The sequence below is a fragment of the Lepidochelys olivacea genome (assembly GCF_965140295.1).
Source record: "Lepidochelys olivacea isolate rLepOli2 genome assembly, chromosome: 21".
Classification (NCBI taxonomy): Eukaryota; Metazoa; Chordata; order Testudines; family Cheloniidae; genus Lepidochelys; species Lepidochelys olivacea.
In genome coordinates this window covers 10995911-11022790 of record NC_140431.1, presented here as the reverse complement: position 1 = coordinate 11022790, position 26880 = coordinate 10995911, and the positions used below count along the sequence as shown (strand labels likewise).

Sequence of the window (26880 nt, the reverse complement as noted above, 5' to 3'; positions counted from 1 at the left end):
TTTGTGTTCCACTGATTTGTCCCCTTCATCAACTCCCTTTCTTCACCCCCATGCTCCCTCTTTATGTCCACCTGCCTCTTGGTCCAGCTACATACCTTCAATTCGTTCAGGCCAAAGCACTGCTGCTTTCAGGACCAGATTTTCACAAAACGCTCAGCCCCCCGTAGCTCCCATTGTTCTCAAGGGGAACTGCTGAATGCACTTTCAAAAAGGTGGCCATTCACGGAGGTTCCTAAATGGGGGGCTGAGCGTTGCTTAAAATCTGACCCAAATTGCTGGGGCCAGAGCAACCCAGTTAAACCTTGTCTCTATGAGAAGTGCCAGCTGGGAGTCCGCTTTTGTCTTCTAAGCTTTTCCCAACGTGCCCTTGTTCTAGCCTCATGTCACCTGTAATGAAAGGCTGCTGCCATCTGCTGGTGAACATAAGAGAGTCCTGCAGCCTCCCAAATAATCAGATACTCCTGGCAAGAGGTACAAGATACAAGGGAATTGTATCCCTATGCAGAGAGCCAGCGCAATGCCTATGTACCACCTAAGTCCTCAATATAGGGCTACAGAGATGCACAGACCCTGTGTTAACCCTCTGCACAAGAGAAAATTACATCCAGGGTGAACGGAAGATTTAACCTTTGTGCCCATTTACTCCCCTCAGACCTCTGAAACGGTAGCAGCCATATTTAGCATTGGCCTAGAGACCCCAACCCCAATCAGAGCCCTACCATTCTGGGTGCTGTCCACACAAAGTAAAAACCAGTCTCTGTCCCAAAGAGCTTACAACCTAGACAGACGGGAGCAGAAACAGAAGCACAGAGAAGTAAAACCACTCTCCCAGAGCCGCACAGCAAGTCTCCAGCAGAACCGCAGTTGGAACGCGGGTCTCCTGACACCCAGGCCACTACACCACGTTCATTTCATTTAAATCTAGACACATTACAGCATTTTTATAACATTTACATTTAAATAACTGCCACAGGAGGGTCTGTGCATGAAAGCAACAGAGTCACCGCGAGAAAGGAAAACACTTCCTGCGCCATTATCTCTACCCCAAACGTCACCTATCCTAGCCTCCCATGACCCCACCATTCAGCCCAGCCTTCAAACCCAGGCTCTTCCCACTTGAACAACTGCACTTTGGCCCCAGTTTATGGTTACACAATCCAGGTAGAAAGCACCTGAGGTCATGAAGATTCACAAGGTGATGGTGGGAGAGAGGGTTGTTGTTTTTTTTTTTGCCAGAGCCGGAGACAAGGAGATTACAGACAGGCCAGAGATGGTCAAGGCTGCATGGAAGTTGGGGGATTCTGCTAAAGAGGGGTTCCTGGAGGCAGACGGGGCTCATGCCTGTGTTATTTCCTAGAGAGCCCTGCAAAATCTCTGGCTACTTTCACTCCTAAGGGAAGAAGAGTAGAATGGGAAGCAGCCCCTAGAGGAGCAGTTCTCAAACTGTGGTTCAGGACCCCCTTTTAATGGGGTCGCCAGGGTTGGCATTAGAGTTGCTAGGGTCTGGGACCAAAGCCCAAGCCCCACCACCCAGGGCCGAAGCCGAAGCCTGAGCCCGAAGCCTGAGGTCTTCAGCCCTGGGCGGCCGGACTCAGGCTTCGGCTTCAGCCCTGGATGGCGGGACTCAGGTTACAGGCCCCCACCCAGGGCTGAAGCCCTTGGGCTTTGGCCCCCCTGCATGGGGTGGTGGAGCTCAGACTTTGGCCCCCACTGCCTGGGACAGCAGGGCTCGGGCAGGCTCAGGCTTTGGTTCCCACCCAAGGTCACGTAGTAATTTTTGTTGTCAGAATGGGGTCTTGGTGCCATGAAATGTGAGAACCGCTGCCCTAGAGGAGGAGGAGGTTTGGAGCTCAATCCACCTGATTTCCATCTCACAGGCAGCCTGGCACCCTGAAGTGCTTCACCAAAGGGCTCTATCCTAAAGGAAAGACTTGCAGAGCCCGTGAAGGGAGATTCATCAGAAAGACGTCAGAGGCTAAAGGTCCAGGAAAGGAGCTTCCGAGATCTCTGGACTACAGAATCAACACTCTGAATATCCAGAGAAGATCTGAGCCAACAGCATACATCTCAAAGCAGAAATGAGATTGATACAGCCCTGTCTTCTAGCACTGATGTCACCTGATACCGGCTCGCCCTTTGGTCCAGTAGGATGCAGATTTGTTAACCTTTAGGCCTGTGGCAAAACCCACCCATTTTTCTTAGGGTGCGGGGACCAAGCAGATTGATGGGACCAGGACAAAGTTGTGTAGTTGTTATGGAGGTTAGTTTTCATATTGCTTACCTGTGCAGTACAGTTTTAATTTTTGTATGGAATAGTTTGTACTGAGTTTTATAAACTGCTCAGAGATCAGGATATTGCTTAAACAGTCACAATAAATATAGTTTGGAAAGAAAAGGCAAGAAAATGCAGGCACCAACATAAATTAACAAAATTGTTCCTCTCCTGTAAACCATGGACAAATCTGTGCACCTTTCTTCCTCCCCCACCCCTCTTCTTCAAAAGAAAAGAAAAAGGATTTACTTTGATTGCAGGCTCTTCAGGGCAAGGACCATCTTTCTCACTCTGCTTGTACAACACTTGTCATCCTGGTTCATGACTGGGGCTCCCAGGCACTACTACCCTATAAATAAGTAAATAATAATTTAAAAATCTTATATCCTCCTATAGGTTTCTAACATGCTTATTACTATAGTTCTGAACCACTCTATGTACAAGTCACCCCACCTCCACTTTTCACAAGAACCAGAACCCCAGGATTCCTAGCTCTCCTAGAAACCTCCAATGGTGGGAACAGAAGGCAAGTGTCCTAACTCCCCTGAGGCCCCCCTTTGCCAGCCAGCAGTGCTCTGCTTACTACATGCCTGACTTACTTTGCAACTGGCCCCATGCCTCCCCTAAGGTCATAACACCTTCTGGGATGTGAACAACTACACGTGCTGCCAACCTACAGCAATCTGCATGGTCCATCCAGTCAGAGGAGGAGGGGATCCTACCAGGCACTATTTAAAATAAATTACTATGAAGGCGCCTATAAATATAGAAGGGCCCTACAATAAATAAATCCTCAAAGGATCATTCAACTCTATCGATAAATTTCTAGGGATTACCCCCCGCTTTTGCTCTAGTTGACTAGTCCCTTCACCTGTCTACCTCCTCATCTATTGGATGGTAGAGTCCAAGTGAACCAGTGGGCTGAGCCACTCTTTGGAGCATTTCATTTGGTTAGAGGAGGGGGAATATAATTTTATAAGGAAAAAATAGTTCCAACGGGAGCGTAGTGCTGGAATAACTGTCTCGCCAGAAGCCAAGGGTAATTCATGCTTTATCTCTTAGCATGGGAGCTGGCTCCTCTAGGTGGCTTTTAAATGGAGGCGAGTTTGTGTGGTGGGCCCATCCCTATTTCTCTGGGGTTAGTTCAGTCCTCAAAAGAGCGTGTTATGGTTCACGATGCGGAGCAGCCCATTTATCACAGAGAAGCGGGGGTGGGCGGATTATAAAATCTCATTCAGAGAGGGATCCCGAAGCAGTAGAACACGGTGGCTTAGGTTTTGTCGGCGCCCTGACGGGGAGGAGTCTCCCTGAGAACCGTCTGCAGCGCCCACGGGTGTACAGAGGTAGAGCCTCTTCCCCCCCCCCACGCGCTGGCAGTTGGTTCGGCCCAGTTTGAAGCTGGGAGCGGGCGCTCACTGAAGCAACGGCAGCAGTGGTTCCGTGAGGGGGCTCGAGAGCGGCCGGGAGGCCCCCTGTCTCGTCACCACCGACCGGGCCAGGCCTGGCCCTGGCCGCGGCCCTTCACCACCGACCGGCCCCGGCCCTTCACCGCCGGCCAGACCCTCCGGGGAAGGTGAGGGGCCGCTTCTCCGCCCCTCGCTGGCCCCCGCTGAGGCCCGGGGCCGTTGAACGGCTCCCCCCCCGCCCCGGGGTCTTCCTCCGCCCCGCCCCCCACCTGCCTCGGTGTCTTTCTCCCGCCGCCTACCCCCGCCTCGTGCCCGGGCTCCCCCCTGGGCCGGGCTCCCCCCCCGCGGGCCCAGCCTGATTCATTTCACGGCCCCCTCCCTTGACTAGAAGCGTGGCCGGCTGGGGCCTGTGGGGCCTGGGTTGACGCCGTCTCTGCTCCCGGCCTTTCTAACCCTCTGTCTCCTCCCGACCTGCAGGAGGAACAAGATGCCTAACCCCGGAGAGAAGGCACCCCCCAGTGACTGCAGTGACCCAGAGAGCGTGCCCTGTAGGCCCAGGAGAGCGAGGCAGGCCCAGGAGAGCCATGATGGGGATGTGCCCAGCCTCTGCCCACCACGGCTGCCAGCGTGTACGTCCGCCTCCGGTTATGCTAGAAAAGTCTGGTCTCTACCGTCCTCACACGGTTCAGTGCAAACAGTGGTTTAACCAGGGATGACAGGGATTTGCGGAGAGCTTTGAAAGAGAGCCCTTGGGTTTGGAAGGGACCTGTAGTGGGCTCATGCCATCCCACTGCTTCCAGGCAGGGTTGATTTTTACTAAACCAGGGTTGAGAGATGTCCAGTCTCTGCCTCCGATGTGGAGGCTATACAACTGCTCTTGGCAGCTTGAACCATTGCTGACCTGTTTTTAGGCTAAATTCTGCAGTGGCTCTTTTTCTGTGTTTAATAATGTTATGACTGGGCATCATGCACAGTACTGTAATGTGCTGAAGTGGTGCTACGGGGCAGAAAACGTACACATCTTTAACTGTTCTGCTAATGTTCTTAACTTGGTGACGTGGAATCCTAGGCTCCACATCCCATCCCACTATTAACCTTGTTGGAGAATAGACATCGCAATTTTTTGCAAAGATCACCCCAGATCAAAGTCTTACACTTCCCATCAGCTGTACCAAATATTCCTCTCACTTCATGCCCTAAAGTGCCTTATCTGTTCCTTGAGAGGCTTCTTTAAAGCATGTTTCTACTAAACCTCTTTCATTTTCTGCCATGAAGTGATTTTTTTTTTAAGTTAGTCAAAATTCAGTACAATCTTTACTGCACTGTGACTCTCAATTGTAGTGTGTCTGAACTGTGAACTCTGGGGCCGGGATAACATCCTCTGTCTTGTACAGCTTTCAATAAATGACAGGTGATGTTTTTCAATGGTCACTAGATGTCGCTCTTATTTCACATGATACAAAAAGAGGTGGATTTATCTGGTATGAAAGGAAAGAGGGGCTCATCAAAACTATGAATCTGGCTTTTAGTCAATTCACAGCTTGAATTTTTTCTCACATGAGTTGAATTGTAACTTCGGGAGAGCTTATACATCATTTTCTGTATATGCATCAACTTAGATAAACAGTGGTGCAGCTTAAGAATTCCACCTGTCTAAAAGATCAGTAAATTCCGTTACACAGTTCAGTGGAACTAAAATCAGAAAAAAATTCAAATGTTCCCTTCCTGTAGCACAGAGGTCTTTAGTAGTTTTTATCCAACAAAGATTTAAGCTAGCTAGGGACTTCATATGCAGGTATAGTCCCACTGTCTTACTCAGGCCAGTAAGAATGCAAATATATATATGATTCTTTGCAGGACTGGGCTTTATATGACTGACATTCCATAACATACAACGTGCTATTATCCCTTCTTCACACAACCCTCTTCTCTAATTTAGATTGTAATCTGTTCAGAGAGGGGACATGTCATTTTACCATACCCTCTTCTACACCCGTTATGGTATATACTATTTCCTTCATCTTGCTTTGGTGTGGGATAATCAATTCAAACTCATTTAGCAATTGTTCTGTTTCTCTGCCTTGCTGAGGAAGGTTCTCTACACCCAGCTTTCTAAATTATCCTGTATTGATCTTTCATATGTAACTGCTAGTGTCCTGATCCATTTTTCCACTTGCTGGTCAAGAACTTTCTAGGCTAAGTTATTTCCACTCACACACATAAATGATGTTATCCAGTATATGGATGATAGATGCTTCCATAATGAAAGTATATCAGATACAGGCTTCATTGGCATGGGTTATCTAGTTATCTCTAAGTTCTCTCATTATTTTAGACTTAAACTACAGCATAAATGAGCATCTTTTTCAAACTCTGGGTTTCCTTGGCACGTAAAATAGTTACAAGATTAATTAACTCCACTAATTAGTCCTGATTTGTAGTATCATAGCCCTAGAGACCGCAACCAGATTAAGGGGAGGGCATGGAGCTAAGCACCCTGTACAGACATATAATAAATCCTTCCTATCCCAAAGTGCTTACAATCCTAAACCACTCTCTTGAATCTGTTCCACAGAGGCAGACCCTTGTGCCTTTGCAGAGCCTTATTGATTTCAGGCTTAAGTGGTCTACATACACAGATCAGACTGCAGAATGGGGGCTAAGGTTTCAAAAATAACAAGAGGGTGAGTCACCCAAGAGGAGGATATGAAGGCAAGCCTATAGCACTGTTAGAATCTATAATTCCAACATGTGACTCTCTGCTGTCTCATTCCTATTCTGTACTGACTTTGGTGTCCTCTGCAACTTGTAAATTGTTCTCCCACTTTATGGCTATTAAGCTAGGCCATATGGCACCATATTTTCACCCCACTTCTCTCCCGTAACTTAATTAGTAAGTTTCACCTGTAATTTTTCCTGTTGCTCCAGAATGTAGAAAACATAGATAATAGTCCCACAACTGATGATTTTCATGAGATTCTGAAATGATTGTTGCAGTATAAAATCAGTAGTTCATCAGCTAATATTTCCAAACATGTCTAGGAGATTACACATACCTAGGGAGTCAGGAGACATGAGTTTTATTTCCGGCTCTGCCACTGACTCTGTGTTTTGTGTTCAGGCACTTAGCTTCTTTGAGTCTCAGTTACTCTGTCTGAAAAATGCATCTGTCATGCGTTGGGAGGTCTATATTGCACATACTTGAGAGGAAGAGAGCTAATTCCTTTTTACCTAACTTATTTAGTCTTAAAATGGTAAAAATGTGAAATTCTTCTTCAGAATACGTCTTCCTGGTATCTTTACACTGGAAAGGATGCTATTAAAATAACTTATAAGACTTGTACTCATTTCACTGTTCACTTTAAAAACAGAACAAGGTAGAGAGACATTAAGTAGTTGCATAATTATTCTGGAGATCATTAAGAGGTTAAAGCCTAGGTATGAGAACATGTCAAAAGTAATAGAACCAAGTATGAACTGATAAGTCTTTTATACAATCCATTTTTATTCAGCTCATTCAATGAGCAGTCTTACATTGCTTTTGAAGACCATTTTAATTTGAACAATTATTTCATATATTGGTGTTACCAGTAACCACAGATTGATATTTTAAATTGATTTTGAGACCCAAACTTGCTTCCATTGAAGCGAATGGAAGTTTAGCCAATGATTTCACTGGGAGAGGATTGGGCTCTTGCTTTTGACCATTAATGAAATTTAATCTTCCATTGTTTAGACACAGAAACCAAAGTGATCAGTTTTACTTTTGTCGGGGTCAGCATTTCTTCTTCAGCTGGGAGCATAATGTTGTTTCTCGTATTCTGAGGGGAATGTTTTAACCTCATCCTACATACACAGGTTTTCATTCATTTTACATTTCCATATTAAATTTTGTAAAACCTTTTAGATTTATTAAATGTTCCATCTAAGACTGTAGTTGATCATGATAAAGAACTAGGTCTCATTAATTTCCTTTCTGCAGCCAGCCCTCCACAAGTTCTTTCCATGGCAGAACTACTAGAAACAGCACAAGAGGTTTCCAGAATGACCATTGCACATGAGATTGTGGTGAACCGTGACTTCAGATTGCAAGAGGTCAACTTCTCACCAAACAGGTTTGCTACACTCCTCTTTGTTTTTTCCTCTTACCTGAGGTTGCAGATTATATGGCTGGGAGGGGAGGATTTGGAGGGATATGGCTGTTGAAAGTATGTGGAAACTACAAAGGAAAAGAAAGTGGGTTTTGGGGGCAGGGGTGGGGGACTGGTGCTATATGACATGTTTTTTTCAAGTTTATTTTTCCCTTGGAACTATGATGAATGCCAAGTCTGGTCATCTTTGAATTTAATGGAGCACTCAGAGATTTCAGAGGTGTAGACAGTGACCTTTTCTTAAGTATTAATCAAAGTAACAGAGATGTAAAATCTTTAGCAAAGATCTTCTCTCAGCAATCTGCATTGTAGCTGCAAACTTCCTGAGTCCTATCTGAATGCCTTAACCTTAATCCTTCCTGGTGCTGTACAAAAAGAGGCTCTGTAGAAAGGTATCTTGCGAATATTGTATGGTCTTGTCGATCTTCTCTGAGGATAAGAGTAGTGGTTGGGGGATCTGAAGGGAGTTATCTGCATCTATTGCAGGTTGGCTAAACGTCACATTCTTCTGAAGCAGGGTGGGCTGCCTCTGAACTATTGCTAAGTGGTAGAAAAGTAAGACTAAGGTTTGTCTACACTTACATACATGTGTAGAGTGTACACACTGCATGCACAGCTAGCATGGGTATAAATAGCAGTGTAGAGGGTGAAGTGCTGCTTAGATGAGTAAATACATGCCTGAGTTCTTAGGCCCTACTAAATTCACATTTCATTATGGTTAATTTCACAGATATAGGATTTGAAAATTGGTAAATTTCACCTTTTCAGATGTTTAAATCTGAAATTTCAGTGTTATAACTGTGTGGGTCCCAACCCAAAAGGGTATTTTTTGAAGGGAAGGGTGGGGGGTCGTCACAAACCTGTTTTGGGAGGATCATGGGATTGCAACCCTCACTTCTGTGCTGCTTTCAGAGCTGGACTCTGAAGGCAGCAACTGTGGAGCTTTCTGCAGCCGCAGGAGGTTTCCAGAGGTGGAGGTGGGTCTGAACTCCACCCAAGAGCAGCTGTGTAGGGGATGGAAGTCTTTCTCCTCCCCAGGCCAGCGGGAGCTAGGAGCCCCCTCACTGGGGTGCTCTTAGCAGCAGGGGGAGATCAGATTTCACAGAGTAGGGTTTATTTCACTGTCTGTGATGTGTTTTTCATGGCTGTAAAATTGGTAGGGCCCTAGTTATGTACCCTACCTACATGGCTCTGTGCACAGTGAGACAGTGCTGCTCAGTGTCCCGTTGCTGGAGCCTTTCCCTTCTGCAGGGAAAGACTCTGGCAGCTCCTCCTTGCCAGAACTTTCCCCTGCTACCTCAGCCTTTTATTGGCACATGCAGCTATGGAACAGTATGGACATAGCTACACACCACAGTGGAAAGCAGGCTACACATACCTTACACACCAACCCCAGTGTAGACAAGGCCAAAGTATGTTTGGTTTTGGTGAAAAGAGATGGCTGGGTAGGAACCATATTTGGGAGAACTATGGAATGTAGGTTGATAGAGGTTCCCATAGGAGGGGGAGTGGTGAGGCATGTTGCTTCCAACATGAGAATAAAAGTTCAAAGCAAATGCAGAGAAGTCCAAGTGGGGGCATGGCCCCTCCATAATGATAGGTGTGAGATGGCTGAATGTTAATAATAGTTACTTGTTCCCCCTCCCCACTCAGCTTGGAAAGCCGAGTGAAGAAGACATTGCACAAAGCTTTCTGGGACAGTCTAAAAGAACAGCTCTCTACTAGTCCACCAGACTACACGCATGTGATCCAACTGCTACGGGAAATTAAAGAGGTGAGCAGTTCGTGAGATAGGACAGCCAGCTTAGAGCTAGGCCTCTGTTAGTGATGTACATCTAAGCCTTGCCTTGCCTTGCCTTGTGGCCACACATTAGACCCGAAGCATGAGAGAGTGGAATTCACAGCGAGGAAGAGTAAATACTAGGCCCAACCTTCTAGATCCTGTCTGTAAGACTGTCCCCTGGACCCAGGGTCCCACACACAAATCAACTACATGGCTCCACGGGTTCTCATACCTTTCAGGTGTAAGAATCAGTATGGACATAATTGATCATAGATATTACTTAAATCTCTGTGCTACACTGATGCAGTGGTTTCTTGAGCAGGAGCCGATCCACAATCTGCTTAAGGATGGCTAGTGTCTTGGTCCGCTTCAGTCTCATTAGTATTGAACCCACTGGTTTTCACCAGACAGCAGAAGGCTAGCTCACAGGTGGTAGGACAACTATCACGTATTCCTCTTTTTTTACATTCTCTGTTCCTGCCCCAAGGATAGCTGTATTCCTTAATACTTGGCGACCTCTTCTCCCTTAAACTTGCAACTGAACCCCATCATTCCTTCTTAGTGGACCCAAACCCTCTCTTCAGTACAGCAGATTTAGGCTCTAAGAAAGGTAGAAGATATCTGTTAATAGGATTGTAGACGGAACACACACTTCCTGAATTAAAAATTAATTAGATGGGTTTGATTTTATTAAAACCTTACTTGTTGTTACAAGGCTTCTTAAATAAAGAAGGCTGAAAGAGAGACATACGAAGTAAAGTGAGAAAATGCCTTGGCCTGAAAATCCTCCCTAGGCCAACAGTGACTGTGCCCTGCTGTGCATATAGTCTTTACTATCTATAAACTCCTCAAGTTTATGTATGAAGAAATCCCTTTCCAAGGCTAGTCATATAAGCATCTGTCTTTAATGCACACAACATATTAGAACAGGAGCTAAGTGTTTAAAACTAACAGCCATACCTATCTGCAGAGCCCCACAGCAGCATCTAACATACTTGCCTGACCTGGCCCATACCTCTCCCCTTTTATAGTCCTGAGAGGCAGCTGCCTTCCCAGAAAGCCATCCCGCAGGGCACTAAAAACTATCCCTGCTATAAAGGAAAGAATAGGGACCACACATTATTTAGGGGCTGATATATGGTCATATAGCATCTTCTGTGTACACCCCTTAAGGGAGCAATTAGGAACAAACATTCCCTTATAGCTACTAGGGGGGGCCCCTAAGTTTCAATGTGCTTAGTAGTCACCTGAGTCCTCATTCCTATAAGGCCAGCCTTTGATTCTTGCTGTGCAGCTCCTGGTGAGCTGCAGGGTTCCTAGGTTTGAACAAAAACAGACTCTTCTCTCTTTGACTTTCTCCTTGGGGCAGACCATACTGTCGCTGTTGCTGCCACGGCACAGCCGACTGCGGAACCAGATTGAAGAAGCCCTGGATATGGAGCTGATCAGACAGGAGGCTGAGCATGGGGCTCTGGACATCCCCAATCTCACCACGTACATTCTAGGTACAATGGCGATGCTGTGTGCACCTGTCCGAGATGAGGAAGTGCAGAGACTACAGGGTGTGAAAGACCCAGTTCAGCTGCTCAGGTGGGTGACACAGATGGGCCTCCCATAAACCAGCATATCCTCAATCAGTGATATGTTGTGGCAGGGAAATCTACTGCCTCCTGCCCAATAATCATATCACATCTGGACTCCTGATACACCTAGCCTCAGCTTGTCATTGCTGGTAGTTTGAGTTTCTGAATAATGAAAATTGGATTAAATTGTTCAGGGGAATGGAAAATCTAGTGTGAAATGAACTTGAGGCTCAGTCTGGTTCGTAGGGGACATATGTCCCTCTCACAAAAACTTCCATCCTAACTGGCACTGAATAACACCACTACCCCTCCAACCCATCCATGACAGTCATACCAGAAGGGAATGAACTATAGTGCCTGATTTCTCTTCTGTTTATCTAGGTTCTTACATGGCCTTATCACGAGATCATCTGAGTGCCTCCCAGCTATTTAAAAGTAGTAGTTTCTTTCCCTTCATGCTGTGAAGGAGAAATGACTAATTATCTGTGTGAGAGAGAGAGACTGAAGAACCTAAGTCTCAGCAATGGACTTTGCATTTAGTTGTGCAGTGAGCCCACTGATCTTTCTTCTTGCAGTAATGAGTCCATAGGTTGGGTCCATGTCCTGTCTTCTGTACTCATAAGCCTATCCCACTGCTGGATAATTTCATTGTTTTGGTGGAACATAGCTGTTGTGGGAGGTCATGGTCTCTTCTGACCCTTCTGGTGGTCTCTAGATCAGGGTAGAGACAGCATGGAGGAAAACTGAAGTAGCTTACACGTCCCCTATTGTACTAGTTCTGAGGCTAAGTAAGATGGTCTCGGGGGCATGCAATGTGGTACCATTCCCCAGCACAAAAACCAGATTTTTAAAGAGTCCCTGCTGCATGAAAAGGAAGCCACTGGGTAGTGTGTGGGGCTGGATTGGGCTGCTAGTGAGTTCAGAACGTGAGTACTGACTCCCCCTGCACTTGGAATGCCCAGCACTGAAGACTGGGTCTCTGTGGCTAACTCGACATTGGTGAAATTTGCCTCTAGGTAGCTGGGGCAATCTGACTTCAGTGAGCCACTTGCAGTGATACTTTTTTCCTTTTGTCCTCTTATTCACCCCAGGGAGATTGTCCGGGTGCTAGACCTGATGAAAATGGACATGGTGAATTTTACCATCCAGAGCCTCCGGCCCCACCTGCAGGATCACTCTGTCCAATATGAGCAGAAGAAATTCCAGGAGCTCCTTGCCAAGCTGCCCAGTGAGTGTGTGGGGAAGGAAAGAGAAGGTGCAGGGGTGTGCTGGGTCATCATCAAGAATACTTATAGAAGGATTGAGAATACTGAGCACCAACACAGGGCGACATAGGTCCAAAGTGCATTAATATTCCCAGAGTACAGCAGGTGGGAAAGGGATCTTACTCTGGGGCTGCAGGGATATCATTTTCCATGATAGACAGACCTCACCCATAAGGGGACAGATTCAGCAGAGGAGTCAAGGGTTGGTGGGTTTAGAGCATGAGCTTATCCTTGGCAAGGGTCTCTTGGCACATGGAGTGTGTGGTGTAGGGAGGCTTGTGTCAGATGGCTGTGCTGTAGCAGCCCTATGGAGAAACCAGTCTTCCTAACAGCTTACTCACACATTTAAAGTGTGCACATACAATTTTAAGCATTCATTTTAAAGCAAGTATTTCTGTTAATGGGACATTGGTTATTTTCCTCTCTTTACTACTGTGGAATAATGTACACAAATAGGATTATCTGCTGCTTAGTTCATCTCCGGTTACTTTCTTTCCCACCTGAAACTGGTCTTCTGTTTGACATCAGCCAATGGTGCAGACATTCTGCTGGTAGCAGATACTAGCTTCAGGTGCAGGGTAAACAGGAGCAGCAGATAGAAACAGAGCTGTTCAGGTCTTCCATGCAAATTTGTATTAGTAACAAGATGGAAAGACAAAACTGTCAAATGTTAATTTAAGGAGATGTGCTTCTAACTAGGGGATGGATTGGTAGTTAGAGCACTACCCAGAAGCCAGGACACCAGGGTTCTAGTCCCAACTTGCTCACAGACTTGCCTTGTAAAAGAGAGCAAGATATTTAATCTACTTCAGTTTCTTCCTGCATAAAATAGAGAAAATAGCCATGGCAGGGGATGTTGTGAGATTTCATTAAAGTGTATAAAAGGCTTTGAGAGCCTCAGAGGAAAGGGCAAAATGTTAAACAGACCTGTAGTCACCCTTGGCAGAGCATTCTAGAAGGTTTTTGTGGATGCTTAAATCAAAGCCAAGCTATCCCAGACAAAGAGCAACATTTTACTGCTCCCTGTACCAGATTTGCTGGCTTGCAGCAGAGCTGGTCTGGTTTTGTTAGAGGTGTTTCACCATATGTGCTGTAATAGTTCCCAGCCCTCTGCACACTATAAAACTTGGCTGAGACCAGCCCTGAACATGCCTCTCTTCAGTTCCACTGCTACTGGGCCAACATCGCTGTCCTGACAATGACATGGCTGTGTCCTATGAGAATGAGCCTGACTCCGAAGCTTCAACAGGTGTCAGTCACTTCTAAAGTACCAGGGGCCAGCACGAGACATACTGTCTCTTCAGAGTAGAGTGTAGTGTAGTACAGTGAGTGAAAACAGTTCCTTCACCATTCAACTTGCTCGGTCTGATTTTTCCTGCAAACCTCTCTCCATAATCCTATTCCAGACAGCCTGGATCATACAACTGAGTGGTTACACAAAGCAGCAGCAGAAGTCTCTGCATCTTCTCTGTCATCCCCATCCCATCCTGAGGTCCATGGATCACCTGTTCCACTTTCACTGGGGGCTGGCAGCAGGAGCTCAGCTATACCAAGTCCCGTGTCTGTGTTAAACCAGGGATACATGAATCTACTCCACTGGGAGCCAGGCACAGAGAACTACCCTGAGGTAGGACTGCTCTGCCCCTTTGACATGGCAGTTAGAACTGGCCTAAAGTACAAGCAAAATAAAGAGGTGCTTGGGCCCTGAATCCTATGCAACCTCTACAGCAGGAGCCAGCTTTGTCTCTGGGCTAGGCAACAGGACTGCAAGGGGAGACCATAGCTCTCTGCTGGATTCCCTATCCCTTTTTGGCAGTGAAAGCTGCTAGCTTGTGGCTTATTTCCCCTCTTCTGTTAGGCTGGGTCCCCTGCAAAACATAAGGCCTTTCCTGCTTCTGGGATCAGTTTGATCAGTGGTTCACACCCTTCTCTATAGGGGAGACCTCTCTCCTTATCTATACAGAAAAGGAAGGGCAGTTGCGATTCTCCAGCTTAAGAAGCCCCCTGCTTGGTGAGCACAGCTCTCCCCATGCTCACAAGGGGATTTAATCTTTCTTTGCAGACTCTGTTGATGGACAAAGCCCGGCTGCAGGAGGTACAGTTGCAAGTGAATCAGCTAACAATCATAGCTGCAGTCCTGCTGGTGTCCAGCAGTGTGTGTGGAAGTGCCTTGTTCAGCTCGCCTGGGTTTGTAGATAGGCTGAAACGGGTAACAAAGGCCCTCTTGGAAGGGCTCCCTCACACAAGGTTGGTTGCTTTACCATTATCTTTTCCAGAGGGAAACAGGTGCTGGTTGGGAAAGAGAAGAGCTGCAGGAATCCGCTCTGGAACTCAGAGGAGAGTTAAAATCCAAATAAGGGCCAGGGCTTCTGGCTGGGGGAGGAGTTTCCAGCTGGGAACTAGTCCCCTAGAACTGGTGACTCACTAGTTAATGGGGAACTGGTGATACTGATCATTCTGATCACAGTAACAAGCACTAGGGCAGCTTAGTTCAGGGGACACCAAATGAGTAGGGCTGGTTGTCTGCCTTATGTTGCCATCATGATGATCCTGGCTACAAGTTTGTGGAGGGAATTTCCTAGCTGTTCGACCCTCTCCCTGCTGTAAAGCAAAGGTGAGGAGCAGCTCAAGAATATAGAACATGCCTCTGTGATTTAGGTTTCAAGAAGCTTTACTGGACATCAGCAATCATGTGCACCAGGAAGTTAGTGAGTGTCTCTTGCAACTGGGTTACCCTGCTTTCACAGATGACAAATCTGCTTCCCTTAAAGGCCAGATAAGGAGCATTGCAGAGGAGGACAATGCAGTGCGGAGCGTAATTGGTGAGTCCCTGAATAAATGCCTAATGTGCTGGCTTTTTACTTTAAAAATGAGGCCACCCTACATCTTTATCTGCAATCTATGCTGGGCCTTAGAGTGAAGTCCTTTCCCAGGACTGGTCATGCATAGGCAACCACCATGCAAGGTGCACCTGATGCTAGATGTGAGTGTGAAGGTCAGTCTTTGGCCTCTTTGCTCAGACTGCCACAAGGTTGGGTACCTAATGGCCCTAGATTGAGATCCTCACTCCTTCTCCAGAAGTCAAACAATAACAATCAAGCAGTGAAATACTCTATATGCCAGTACACCCCATCTCAAAGCACTTTACAAAAGTGGGGTCATCCCTCTTTTACAGATGGAGAAACTGAGGCACAGTGAGTTAGGAGACCTGCATTCAATTGCTGGCTCTGCAACTGAGTCTCAGTTCAGTGCTCTATCCACTAGCCCCCCACTGTAATATGTAAATTACCAAGATATTTCAAATTAAGTCTGAAGTCTTTCCCCACTGATTGTGCTTAAATGCAATAACTGCAACAGCACTAATCTTAAATTCCATGTTGTGTTCTGACATCTGCTACACACTTGAATTTTTTTATACTAGAATGATTTCTCTTCAGAGCTGTCGCTGAGCTGATAGGGTCTCAAACGGTCATGTGTTCACTCTTCCCTTAGTGACTGACTGCTCCTGTCACACCCTCTCTTTTTGTACCTACAGAGCAGCGGATTCATTCATTTCTCAGCCTTCATCTGTCTCCGAGTGCCCAGAACTCTCGCAGTCTCCCAAAAGGCCTTCTTCCAATTCAGGAAGAACTGCTGGAAGTTGGCCACAGGTTTGGCAGCATGATTCATCACAACAGGCAGGTGTATGGACCCTACTACCTGGGAATTCTAAAAAAAGTTCTCCCGGAGCCAGAAGCAGGAATAGATTCTTTCTAACCCTCACAGAAAGAACCACATGCACTGGGGACAGAGGACTCAGTTTTCAGAATCATGCTTTGGCTTGTGAAGTCTGTTGCAGCCAAGGAAACAGCTGTCCTGTTCTGGGGGGCAGCAGCAGCATCCAAAGCACTTCTGCAGCTGGCGACAATTACATAAATACCAACTGCCAATTCCCCATTTGTCTGAATAAACCTTTCAACTAAAAAACAAAAATTGCTCTTTTTTCCCATACCTGCCATTAGTTGGTCTCATTACTTGGAGGGGCAGTGAAACATTGAATAAATATGGCAAGATGGATTTCATAATACTGTAATGTATTGTGTGAATTTGAACCCTGATTTTTCCTGCATGGGCATTAAGTGGTTTTAGCCTGCTTTCCAGACACCTATTAGTCTCAGCTGAGGATAGGGGATTTGATTAAGATCCTTTGTGTTAAAAATGACAGAGCTTAGTTTCTAATGTAACTGATATACTCTTCAGTGTTAACTTTAAAATCTGACTTACTTCATATGGGCCATCTACACTAGCTCAGGTTTTTAATCCCCTAAGGCAGTGGTTCCCAAACTTGTTTACCTGCCTCAACTGATTGCAGCTCCCATTGGCCTGGAGCAGCAAACTGAACTTGTTTTGGTTAAACAAGGGAAATATTTTATCCATCTGCAAGAACAGCCATTTTGGTTCCAGGCACCAGCCGCTGCTTATTCCTTGACCAAATTCAAAATTTAAAAATGAAAATTAAAGACTTCCACACTATCTACATCACAGTAAACAAAGCAAAGGTGAGTGTCTGAGTTTATTTATTAATTCAGTCTGTTCTAAATTGTACAGTTATGAAAAACAACAAAACGACCACTGGAAGCCCAGAAATATTTACAATCTCGCCTTGTTGTAGTGAGGTCAGTCTATGTTGTTGCACAGATTGGTTATGTTTGGTACCACAAGATGTTGAAAATTCAGACAAATTCAAGCAGATTAACAATTGTATATACAGGAAAATAAAAGAAAATTCAAGTATCAAAATACAGAGACAGATTAAATAACATTTTTATTACAAATCAGTCCCACTGCCATACATCACAATTAGCAAAAAGGTCTACATTGCAAACTGAAGTTGACTGTTCTCTGCCATGTTGGGGAAATCTCAGGTTATTTTTCAAAAGACAAAAATTTGAGTTAGCTCTCTCATTTCAAGCACATCAAATTGGCTTCTGGTTGTACAGGTACCTCTAAATATGCCAATGTAGGATCTAAAAAGGAGCATGGAGTTGCAAACGGAGAGCTTGTTATAAAACGAAAAATCCTACTGCACTCAACTGATGTAAGCATAAGGGAAACCACAGAAATGCCTGCTGCCAGATAGCTGAACTCTGGAATGAGGGAGTGTTAATATAGCTGAGTCCAGGTCAGTTTCACAGCTCAAGAAATGGAGTTGCTCAAGGATACCATTTGGTGTCTGCTCTGTACATTGCAGCAGCCTCACAAAGGGCAGTGGTGCAGCTCAGCTTCCCCTCGAAACACACCCAAATACCTTTTTTCTGCAAGGGGAATGGGGGGGTGCCTCAGATATCCAAATACCAACTTTCTTCTAAATTTAAAAGGCAAAACTGAACAGCCGAGATTACCATTTTTTTTTTAAACAGGTACAGAATAGAATAGGATACAGCAGCTTGAAGCTGAATACATTAAATGACTGCACCCTCATTTTAAGACGACAATTCAGCTATTAATATTAGTGTCTGTCTAGAGTTCTCAGCCTGGACCCATACCCAATACAAAGGGAGATTGCTCTAGAATACTGTCTATCCTTTGAAAAAGGGAAGGAAGTGGATCACAGGTTGGTAACAGAACTAGCTCAGAACTTTGAAAATTAATCACATTCAGAACCCAAAATTTAGGACACTTTCCTCCAGATACTGTGAATCCCTGTAGGAACACAAGAGCCTGAACAGTGCACAAATGGCGAAGTACTAAGAGATTGGGAACCACCTGAACTCCTGAAAATATAGGCTGGGGTCTAGGAGGAGAGCCCTACCAGGCAAGTACCTTGAAAACATACGCTACTAAAGCTCAGCTCCTCTGCAATACGTATTCTGTGTCAAGGAGAAAACAAACACCTAGCAAGAGAACAGCAAAGGGGGTTGCTGAGTCACTGGAGATAACAGCAAGATTAGAGTCTTCATCACTACTTTTACTGCCAGCCAACCTCCAAAGCTCCTGCATCCAACAGAGAGCTATCCCTCCTCCAAAGCAGGGGTTCAGTCTCTGCAAACAGACTTATTGCTAACACACCAAATATTTACACTTACATCAGTATGAACTGCAACATAGGCATAAGAAGGAATGTTAAGTTTCCTAAAATTCACTCATTTTAAAAAACAGCTTGTTTTCCCGCTCACTAATCATTGACAGGTCTAGGCCCTGGGGATTGTTTGTTTCTCTCAGCACTCACCATCAACTGGAATGAGACTAAATTAAATCCTGACAGATACAGCAGCAACTGGAGTTAAAAACAAATAGTTAGGACACAAAGTTCTACTAAGCAGCAGGGCACCACCAAACCATCACACCTGCCTGAGACCAAAGCAATGGCATGGTGTCCCCTGTTTTTACATCTCAAGAACCAAGTCATGCCCATTTTACCATCTCTCCTTCCAACAAGGTCCTGATGGTCAGGGCACTGGAAAACAGGTCACACAACTGTCACAGCCAAAGCCACCATTAAATACTCAGGTAGTTTAAATGAAGCGTAATTACAAAGCACCTTCAAGATTGTGTTCTGTTTAAGAATGTGAGACTGCTCGGGACCAACCACCCTTAGACTGATCGAATTTATCATCAGGTATGGACTGTTTCAGTGTAATGCCCAGAATACAACTCCTTGTTGGTTCATATTCTGAAATACTGTTACACTAATGGTAATTCAATAATGAGCTAGTATCAAAGAAGTGTTAAATCACAACCAGACTTTAAAAACCCAACCCGGTAGCACATAACTGCATTTAAAAAACATGGCAGATGCAAGAGGGTATAGAAAGGAGCAAACTCTCCAGTTATTCAGTGTGATAAACTAATGGAAAGGAATCTAATTGTGTCCTCCTTACCATCAAAACATCAAGTATTGCAATGCACCAGTTCTCTAGTGAAAGCAGGCTTCGTACCATGGGTGATACCCAGCAATCATCACTAGGATTGTAACCCCTTTGCAGACAGTTTTCCTTAAATTATATCCATCTCCCATTTAGGCTTGGAGTGGCTTGAAAGAAAAGTGTATGAAAATCCATGCAGCTGAGTTTCAGAATCTGGAACAAAACTATTGCCAAAACCTTGGAATTGTTTTCTCCTGCTCACCAAGAACCGAGGTGAATTAAAGTACCATTAGACATACACACACTACCGCCATTGCTAAGACTTTTTACCGTACTCTTTGTAGGACAGGACAGTACCGTGGAATCTTAATTTACTAAGGGTTGTTCCAACCCAAAAAATTGCAACATGCTACATTTAAGTTGTGGATTTCTTTTGTTTCGTATCATTGCATGTAAAAAGAAAAAAAATCTCTTAAAAAAACATTTGTTGCAACAGACTAGAAAATAAGGTATCACTCCCTTGAGCTCAGAAGTCTCAAATCTCCTTTGCTAGAAATGCGTAGCTGCTTTTGTCAGCTGGTTGCTGGGATCCCTTTTCCCCCCTCAATTGTGGAAGCCCTTACTCGGCAGTCATGAACATATTCAGAGAGGCAGACACCAGTGCCGGGTGGAGATCTTCATCCTGTTGGGGTACCACTGCTTCTTAGGTCTCTGCCCCGTTACTACATTTCCATGGTAGCACACAGCTGCCTGCATATCAGCTTTCCAGAGGCAAACAGAACAGGGGACAACGTTAACAGAAAGGAAAAAATGCAATGAATAATTTCATGAGTCACGTTCAAACCAATGCTGGGGGGGGGGTGGGGGGGGGAAGGGAGGGGACAGAGGGGTGTGTGACCAAGCAGTGAGAAATAATAGAGCCACAAACTGGTGAGAGCTACAGCTGCACAGCACAAGCCCTCTGTTCAGATAGGGCTGCTGGGATCCCACCAAGGGTCAGAGGTCAGCATTAAAAAGGCACATGCACAACTAACCCTTTTTTTTTTTAAAAAAAGGGACGCTGAGAACCCACGGAAGACACTGGCAGTTGCAAGGGCTCAGCCCCTCCAAAAATCGGATCTGTATGTGGGTAGCTGTAACTGATGATAAACTCTTAGACATAAAAGCACACCACCACTTGCATTCCTCATTGAACATCTCCTCTGAACGACTGAAAAGAGGTTTCAGGGCGCCGTTCACAGCTTGCCAAACAATACGCAGCAGCCCGTAAAAATACCGCCGTATTCTACAGCAAGTGCCCAAACCACTACAGGTAACAGGAACACTGCAGTGTTCTGGGCATTCACTGTAGTATTTCTCTAGTTAAGGATTCTTTTGCCTAAGCATCTGTAATCCCTTACCATGGGGGCCAGGGGTGCATGACATGTTAAATCTACCTACAAGACTGAGGTTTTTATTCTTTGTGCTTTACAAAATATCTTCCTACCCTCCTTACTTGGATACTTACTAACCAGGTTGTTATTTCTGAACTCTGTTTGCCTTGTTAGGCCATGGCCCTGAGGACTGGGAGGTCAGACTTGCTCCGAGGAAGGAGCTAGATAAAGATTTTGAAACACAAGATTCTAGTATAATTACTGGGCTGGAGGGGAGAAAGGGAAAGAAAAGACTGATGCAAAATCAATAGCCCATTAAAAAGTGATCCTTATTGGTTCTAATACACAACAAGTGAGGATCCAGGCTGAATTACCACATTTGGGGTGGTTGGTTGCTGCAGAGATTATGACATTTGAAGAAAACTCTTATAGACCTACTTTCTGTTCTGGACAATCCAGGTTGCATCAGTAAATGGGGTTTGCTTAAGATTCAAGAGCCAGTATGGACACACTGGGTGCGTCTAGAGATGGACATTTGGGGAGGAGAAGATGTGGGTTTTAAACTGTTCATGATGGACCATCACAAAGCAGAGGCAAGAATAGTGTGGGTAGTAGCTGTCCAGCTTCCTTCACAGCTCTCTTCCGACCACACCTTGATTGTCACCTGCAACTCCCCCACTGCTGATTCTCCTATGAGTGGATTCTGCTAATGGTGCAAAATAAATGATGTTGGTAGGCTTGGAATTAGACTAGGATCAGACACATTTGTGATCTTTGTCCAGTGTGACAGCTGAAAGGCTGGTGTACTAACCCCTACTGTCCCACACAGCCAGGTGCTCCCATAGAAAGGAGCAGGTGGTTTTCAGTCTGACTTTAGAATGCTGGTCAGAATCCAAGGTGCAACCTCCCTTCTTGTGAGACTGGTATTTCACGTGGCAGGAGAGTGAGTGAAGCGGAGCATAGTGGGTTGTTGTCATAGGACGACTACTACGTGCTAGTCACATAGTGCCTTTCCTTAGAGGCTCTCAAATTGCTTTGCAAACTGATTAAGCCTCACATCACCTCTGTGAGGGAGGGAGATATTATCCCCATTTGATAAAGGGGGAAACTGAGGCTAAGGGACATGGTCACACAGCAAGTCAGTGACAGAACCAGGAGTTCCGACTCCTCAGTCTGTTTAATCACTGGACCATCCTTCCTCCTCAGTTTCATGCTATCAATGAGCCTTATACATTTGGCCCACTTTAATCAGGGCTGGCCATAAGCACAGCCTAGTCAGGAATTCACCAGGGCACCTCAGGAGAATAGAGCAGAACCTCAGAGTTACACATGCCTCAGGAAAGGAGATTGTCCGTAATGCTGAAATGTTGAACTTTGAACAAAACATGCTGGTTGTTCTTTCAAAAATTTACAGCTGAACACTCAACTTAACTCCGCTTTGAAACTTTACAGTGCAGAAGAAAAATGCTGCTTTTAACCATCGTAATTTAAATGAAACAAGCATAGAAACAGTTTCCTTACCTTAGAGACTAACCAATGCTCAAATAAATTGGTTAGTCTCTAAAGGTGCCACAAGTCCTCCTTTTCTTTTTGCGAATACAGACTAACACGGCTGTTACTCTGAAACCTTTCCTTACCTTGTCAATTGTTTTTAAAAACTTTCCCTTCATTTTTGTAGTAGTTTACGTTTAAGACAGTACTATACTGCATTTACTTGTGTGTGTGTCTCTGCTGCTGCCTGATGGCATATTTCCGGTTCCAAATGAGGTGTGTGGTAGACTGGTCAGTTTCTAATTCTGGTGTTCATAACTCTGAGGCTCTACTGTATTTGTATCCGCATGGTCACTGGCTAACAAACTGCTTTATGGCACAGAGGCCACCCTCCAAACGAGGTCCCAGCTCTGCTCGGCCTGCACAGCAGCACGTGCTCTGTGGTTTCAGTTGTAAGGGGTCTGAGTCACATTTAGGAACTAAAGTAGCAGCCGTAGACAGATCTATCTAGCCAACCATGGGCTCAAAACTTTGCAGACAAGGAAATGAGGTGAACGGAAAGGGGGAGGTGTCTGCACATAGGGTACCCAGGCACCTAGGGCCCTCCCTAAGGGTAATTGCCAAGGGATGGGGAAGTGGCAGATGTTTCAAGATCACTCTAGCCGTCATTGCACAGCATTTAATAGCCTTGTGATCTGCAGAAGACTTGTACTTTCTTCCTGCCCAAGGGAGAAATGGGATCAAAGTTAACATGCAGGAAACCTGCTGAACAGAGCAAAGTTCCCAGCTCCCCAGTCTGCTTTGGCCAGACAACAAATAGTCCAGTCCCCGTCCCACACCCAGTACAGGATTAGTCACATGTGCCTTTAAAAGCTTAACCCATGTATAGTTCTAAAAGGGAGAACCAAGCTGGTAGCTCTCAAGCAGTTTGGTCGGTTTGAACAGAAGGGCCCTGCATCAAATCTGACAAGACAGGATGAAACCCACACAATGACTTCAGTGGGGCAGCTGAGAAGCTGCTGCCAGGCGTTTCCTATATATACCAACCCTGATCTCTAAGAAGGGTCAACGTGCACAGTGAGAGCAACCGCTGTGTAAGCGGCCCAGACTGGCTCTCACATTAGCTGTGCAATCAGGTTTGCAACTCTGAACTTCGGGGTGGGGTGGGGGGAAGAGATTGCACACAAGATCCATGCGAGGAAATCTAGTGAATGGGTTATTTGCAGACAGCATCACTCTGGTTAGTGTCGGTTCAGATGACAGGTAAAAAGAGGGGTAACAGTTCGCTGAAACAGTATACAGCTGTGGCTCAGTACAGAATCTAGAACGAGTGAGTGTGCGCACCTCAGAGACAAGAGGTCTACAGCAGTCCAAGGATAAGAACATTAAATACAAAAAGGCCCAGGGAGTGTCATGTCGCCCCCAGAGATTCAGTGCCGCAGCAAAGGGAAAAACGTGAAATGGCAGGCAGCTTCCCGGATCCACATCTCAGACTCTTGCAGCTTCCAACCCTCTGCATCTCCCACCTCACAAGTATCTAACAGGTCATTCTCTCCGCATGTTACCCTTGTTTCCGAGTAAGGAGAATTCACAGTGTTCAGTAGTGATCAGATACAAAAGCTGTTTAGTCTACAGTATCCTAGTGCTGCTGCCTCTGATGGTGTAGCCCCTAGAGGTGGAGCTCAGTGCCAGCAGCTGGAGGGAGAGGGAGTTTAGAACAGCAGACAGATCAGATCGCAAAGGCACGGTTAGACTAGGTGGACACAGGGTTGCTTTTTTAGAAGATAGTGGTCTCATACTTAGTGCTGAGGGTTCTCTTAGAATCCTGTTTGGGTTCAACAACCCAGGAGACACTGGCATGAGACTGGGAGTCTTGGTCCACTTCAGATGGCTCCAGCTGGAAAATAGTGGAGGGAAAGAGTACAATAAGCAACTTGCTCACCTGGAGAGAGTCAGGCCAGAGCTGGAGACATTCAAAGAGCATTCAGCGAGAATGAGGGGCACCCCTAAGCTACCAACATACAATCATACAAACAAAACAGAGGGAAGCAGCTCCTACGCTGAGACTGGCAAGGAACCCTGATCAGATTTGGCCAGGTCTTCAGGCTAAAATCAGAAACATCTGTACTGTACTATACTACCCCAGGCCCTGAGCCAATCCACTCAGAGTTCTTTGTGGCTTGGGGCCATCTAAGTATTTATTGACTGGGCCAGCCTGCCTAGTTTCACAAGTAACAAGAAAGCAGATGATCCTCCAGGGTGGGGACCCAGCTCCTGCAGGTAGATTTCTCCTTTTATCTGATTTGCTCCCCTGGCCAAAAGGACAGCTCTTCCTTCCCTCAGCCTCCTGATCTTCCAGTGTGATAGTGATGTTAACGGGCTCAGAAGCAGCATGTTCTGTGTTAGTGGGGCTCTCAAATATAAAGGGAAGGGTAAACACCTTTAAAATCCCACCTCTGCCACCATGTCAAGGTTCCTTCCCCACTCTCAACGCTAGGGTACAGACATGGGGACCTGCATGAAAACCTCCTAAGCTTACTTTTACCAGCTTAGGTTAAAACTTCCCCAAGGTACAAATTATTTTACCCTTTGCCCTTGGACTTTCGCTGCTACCACCAAACGTCTAACCGGTATTATTATTATTAGGAAAGAGCCCGTTTGGAAACGTCTTTCCCCCCAAAATCCTCCCTTACCTTTACACCCCCTTTCCTGGGGAAGGCTTGATAAAAATCCTCACCAATTTGCATAGGTGACCACAGACCCAAACCCTTGGATCTTAAGAACAATGAAAAAAGCATTCAGTTTCTTAAAAGAAGAATTTTAATAGAAGAAAAAGTAAAAAAGAATCACCTCTGTAAAATCAGGATGGTAAATACTTTACAGGGTAATTAGATTCAAAACATAGAGAATCCCTCTAGGCAAAACCTTAAGTTACAAAAAGACACAAAAACAGGAATATCCATTTAGCACAGCTTATTTTCTCAGCCATTTAAACAAATAGAATCTAACGCATATCTAGCTAGATTACTTACTGTTTTTGGATTCCTGGGCAGAACACCTGGAACACCTACAAAAAGTCTTCGAGTGCATAAGGGAGGCAGGACTAACTGTTAAGGCTAAGAAGTGTCAAATCGGCCTAAACAGAGTGACTTACCTTGGACACCAGGTGGGTCAAGGAATGATCAACCCCCTACAGGGCAAAGTGGATGTTATCCAAAAGTGGCCTGTCCCAAGGTCAAAGGAACAGGTTCAATCCTTCTTAGGCTTGGCCAGTTATTACAGGTAATTTGTACCGCAGTACAGCCAAATTGCCACCCCACTGACAGACCTAACCAAAAAGAAACAGCCAAATGCCGTTCAGTGGACCGAAGAGTGTCAGAAGGCCTTTAACCAGCTTAAAGTGACACTCATGTCTGACCCTGTACTAAGGGCCCCAGACTTTGACAAACCGTTCCTAGTAACCATCGATGCGTCCGAGCGTGGTGTGGGAGCAGTTTTAATGCAGGAAGGACCGGATCAAGAATTCCACCCTGTAGTGTTTCTCAGCAAAAAGTTGTCTGAGAGGCAAAGCAACTGGTCAGTCAGCGAAAAAGAATGTCACGCCATTGTCTACGCTCTGGAAAAGCTACACCCATATGTTTGGGGACGGCGTTTCCACCTGCAAACTGCCCATGCTGTGCTACAGTGGCTTCATACCACCATTGGAAATAACAAAAAACTTATTCGGTGGAGTTTAGCTCTCCAAGATTTTGATTTCGACATCCAACACATCTCAGGAGCTTCTAACAAAGTGGCTGATGCACTCTCCCATGAAAGTTTCCCAGAATCAACTGGTTAAAATTGTCCTTGAGAAGTGGAAAATATTCTTAGTCTTTATGTACTTGGTAGTATATTTAGAGGTGCATGTGTCTTATTAACTCTGTTTTTTCCTAGAGCTGCAGAAAAATCCCAGCCAGCGTTTCACCTTATCTGTGATTTGGGGGGGGTGTCAAATATAAAGGGAAGGGTAAACCCCTTTAAAATCTCTCCTGGCCAGAGGAAAAACCCTTTCACCTGTAAAGGGTTAAGAAGCTAGGATAACCTCGCTGGCACCTGACCACAATGACCAATGAGGAGACAAGATACTTTCAAAGCTGGAGTGGGGGAGAAACAAAGGGTCTAGGTCTGTCTGTGTGATGCTTTTGCCGGGGACAGAACAGGAATGGAGTCTTAGAACTTAATAAGTAATCTAGCTAGATATGCATTAGATTCTGTTTGTTTAAATGACTGAGAAAATAAGCTGTGCTGAATGGAATGGATATTCCTGTTTTTGTGTCTTTTTGTAACTTAAGGTTTTGCCTAGAGGGATTCTCTATGTTTTGAATCTAATTACCTTGTAAGGTATTTTCCATCCTGATTTTACAGAGGTGATTCTTTTTTACTTTTTCTTCTATTAAAGTTCTTCTTTTAAGAAACTGAATGCTTTTTTCATTGTTCTTAAGATCCAAGGGTTTGGGTCTGTGGTCACCTATGCAAATTGGTGAGGATTTTTATCAAGCCTTCCCAGGAAAGGGTTGTAAAGGTAAGGGAGGATTTTGGGGGGGAAAGACGTTTCCAAACAGGCTCTTTCCTAATAATAATAATACCGGTTAGACATTTGGTGGTAGGGCAAAGGGTAAAATAGTTTGTATCTTGGGGAAGTTTTAACCTAAGCTGGTAAAAGTAAGCTTAG

General features: G+C 45.3%; 2 protein-coding genes across 7 annotated transcripts in view; one reads left to right on the top strand and one right to left on the bottom strand.

Annotated features, from left to right (window-relative positions):
* Positions 1-3666: 3666 nt before the first annotated feature.
* Positions 3667-16432, top strand: TCP11 (t-complex 11). Its single transcript, XM_084611089.1, has 10 exons — positions 3667-3845; positions 4156-4307; positions 7661-7793; positions 9483-9603; positions 10982-11202; positions 12287-12423; positions 13867-14087; positions 14523-14707; positions 15119-15282; positions 15996-16432. Exons 2-10 carry the CDS (start codon positions 4166-4168, stop codon positions 16214-16216), a joined length of 1545 nt encoding a protein of 514 aa, XP_084467215.1. The 5' UTR covers positions 3667-3845; positions 4156-4165; the 3' UTR covers positions 16217-16432.
* A 567-nt stretch (positions 16433-16999) lies between these two features.
* ANKS1A (ankyrin repeat and sterile alpha motif domain containing 1A) overlaps positions 17000-26880 on the bottom strand; it is a 155314-nt gene continuing 145433 nt past the window's right edge. For 4 of the 6 annotated variants that reach the window (XM_084611083.1, XM_084611086.1, XM_084611085.1 and 1 more), the window contains one exon: positions 20175-24066. In XM_084611083.1, the coding sequence (XP_084467209.1) occupies positions 23947-24066 (120 nt within the window). In that variant the 3' untranslated portion in view covers positions 20175-23946. Of the gene's footprint in view, positions 20067-20174; positions 24067-26880 lie in introns of those variants that run through there. The other 2 variants (XM_084611084.1, XM_084611087.1) reach the window with 1 other exon arrangement.

Bases quoted from the DNA above. Each gene is read 5' to 3' on its own strand.
- TCP11 (XM_084611089.1), top strand. From the start codon at position 4,166: ATGCCTAACCCCGGAGAGAAGGCACCCCCCAGTGACTGCAGTGACCCA. The intron at 12,424-13,866 runs GTGAGTGTGTGG...ATCCTATTCCAG, and splicing joins GCTCCTTGCCAAGCTGCCCA to ACAGCCTGGATCATACAACT. The intron at 14,088-14,522 runs GTAGGACTGCTC...CTTTCTTTGCAG, and splicing joins GCACAGAGAACTACCCTGAG to ACTCTGTTGATGGACAAAGC.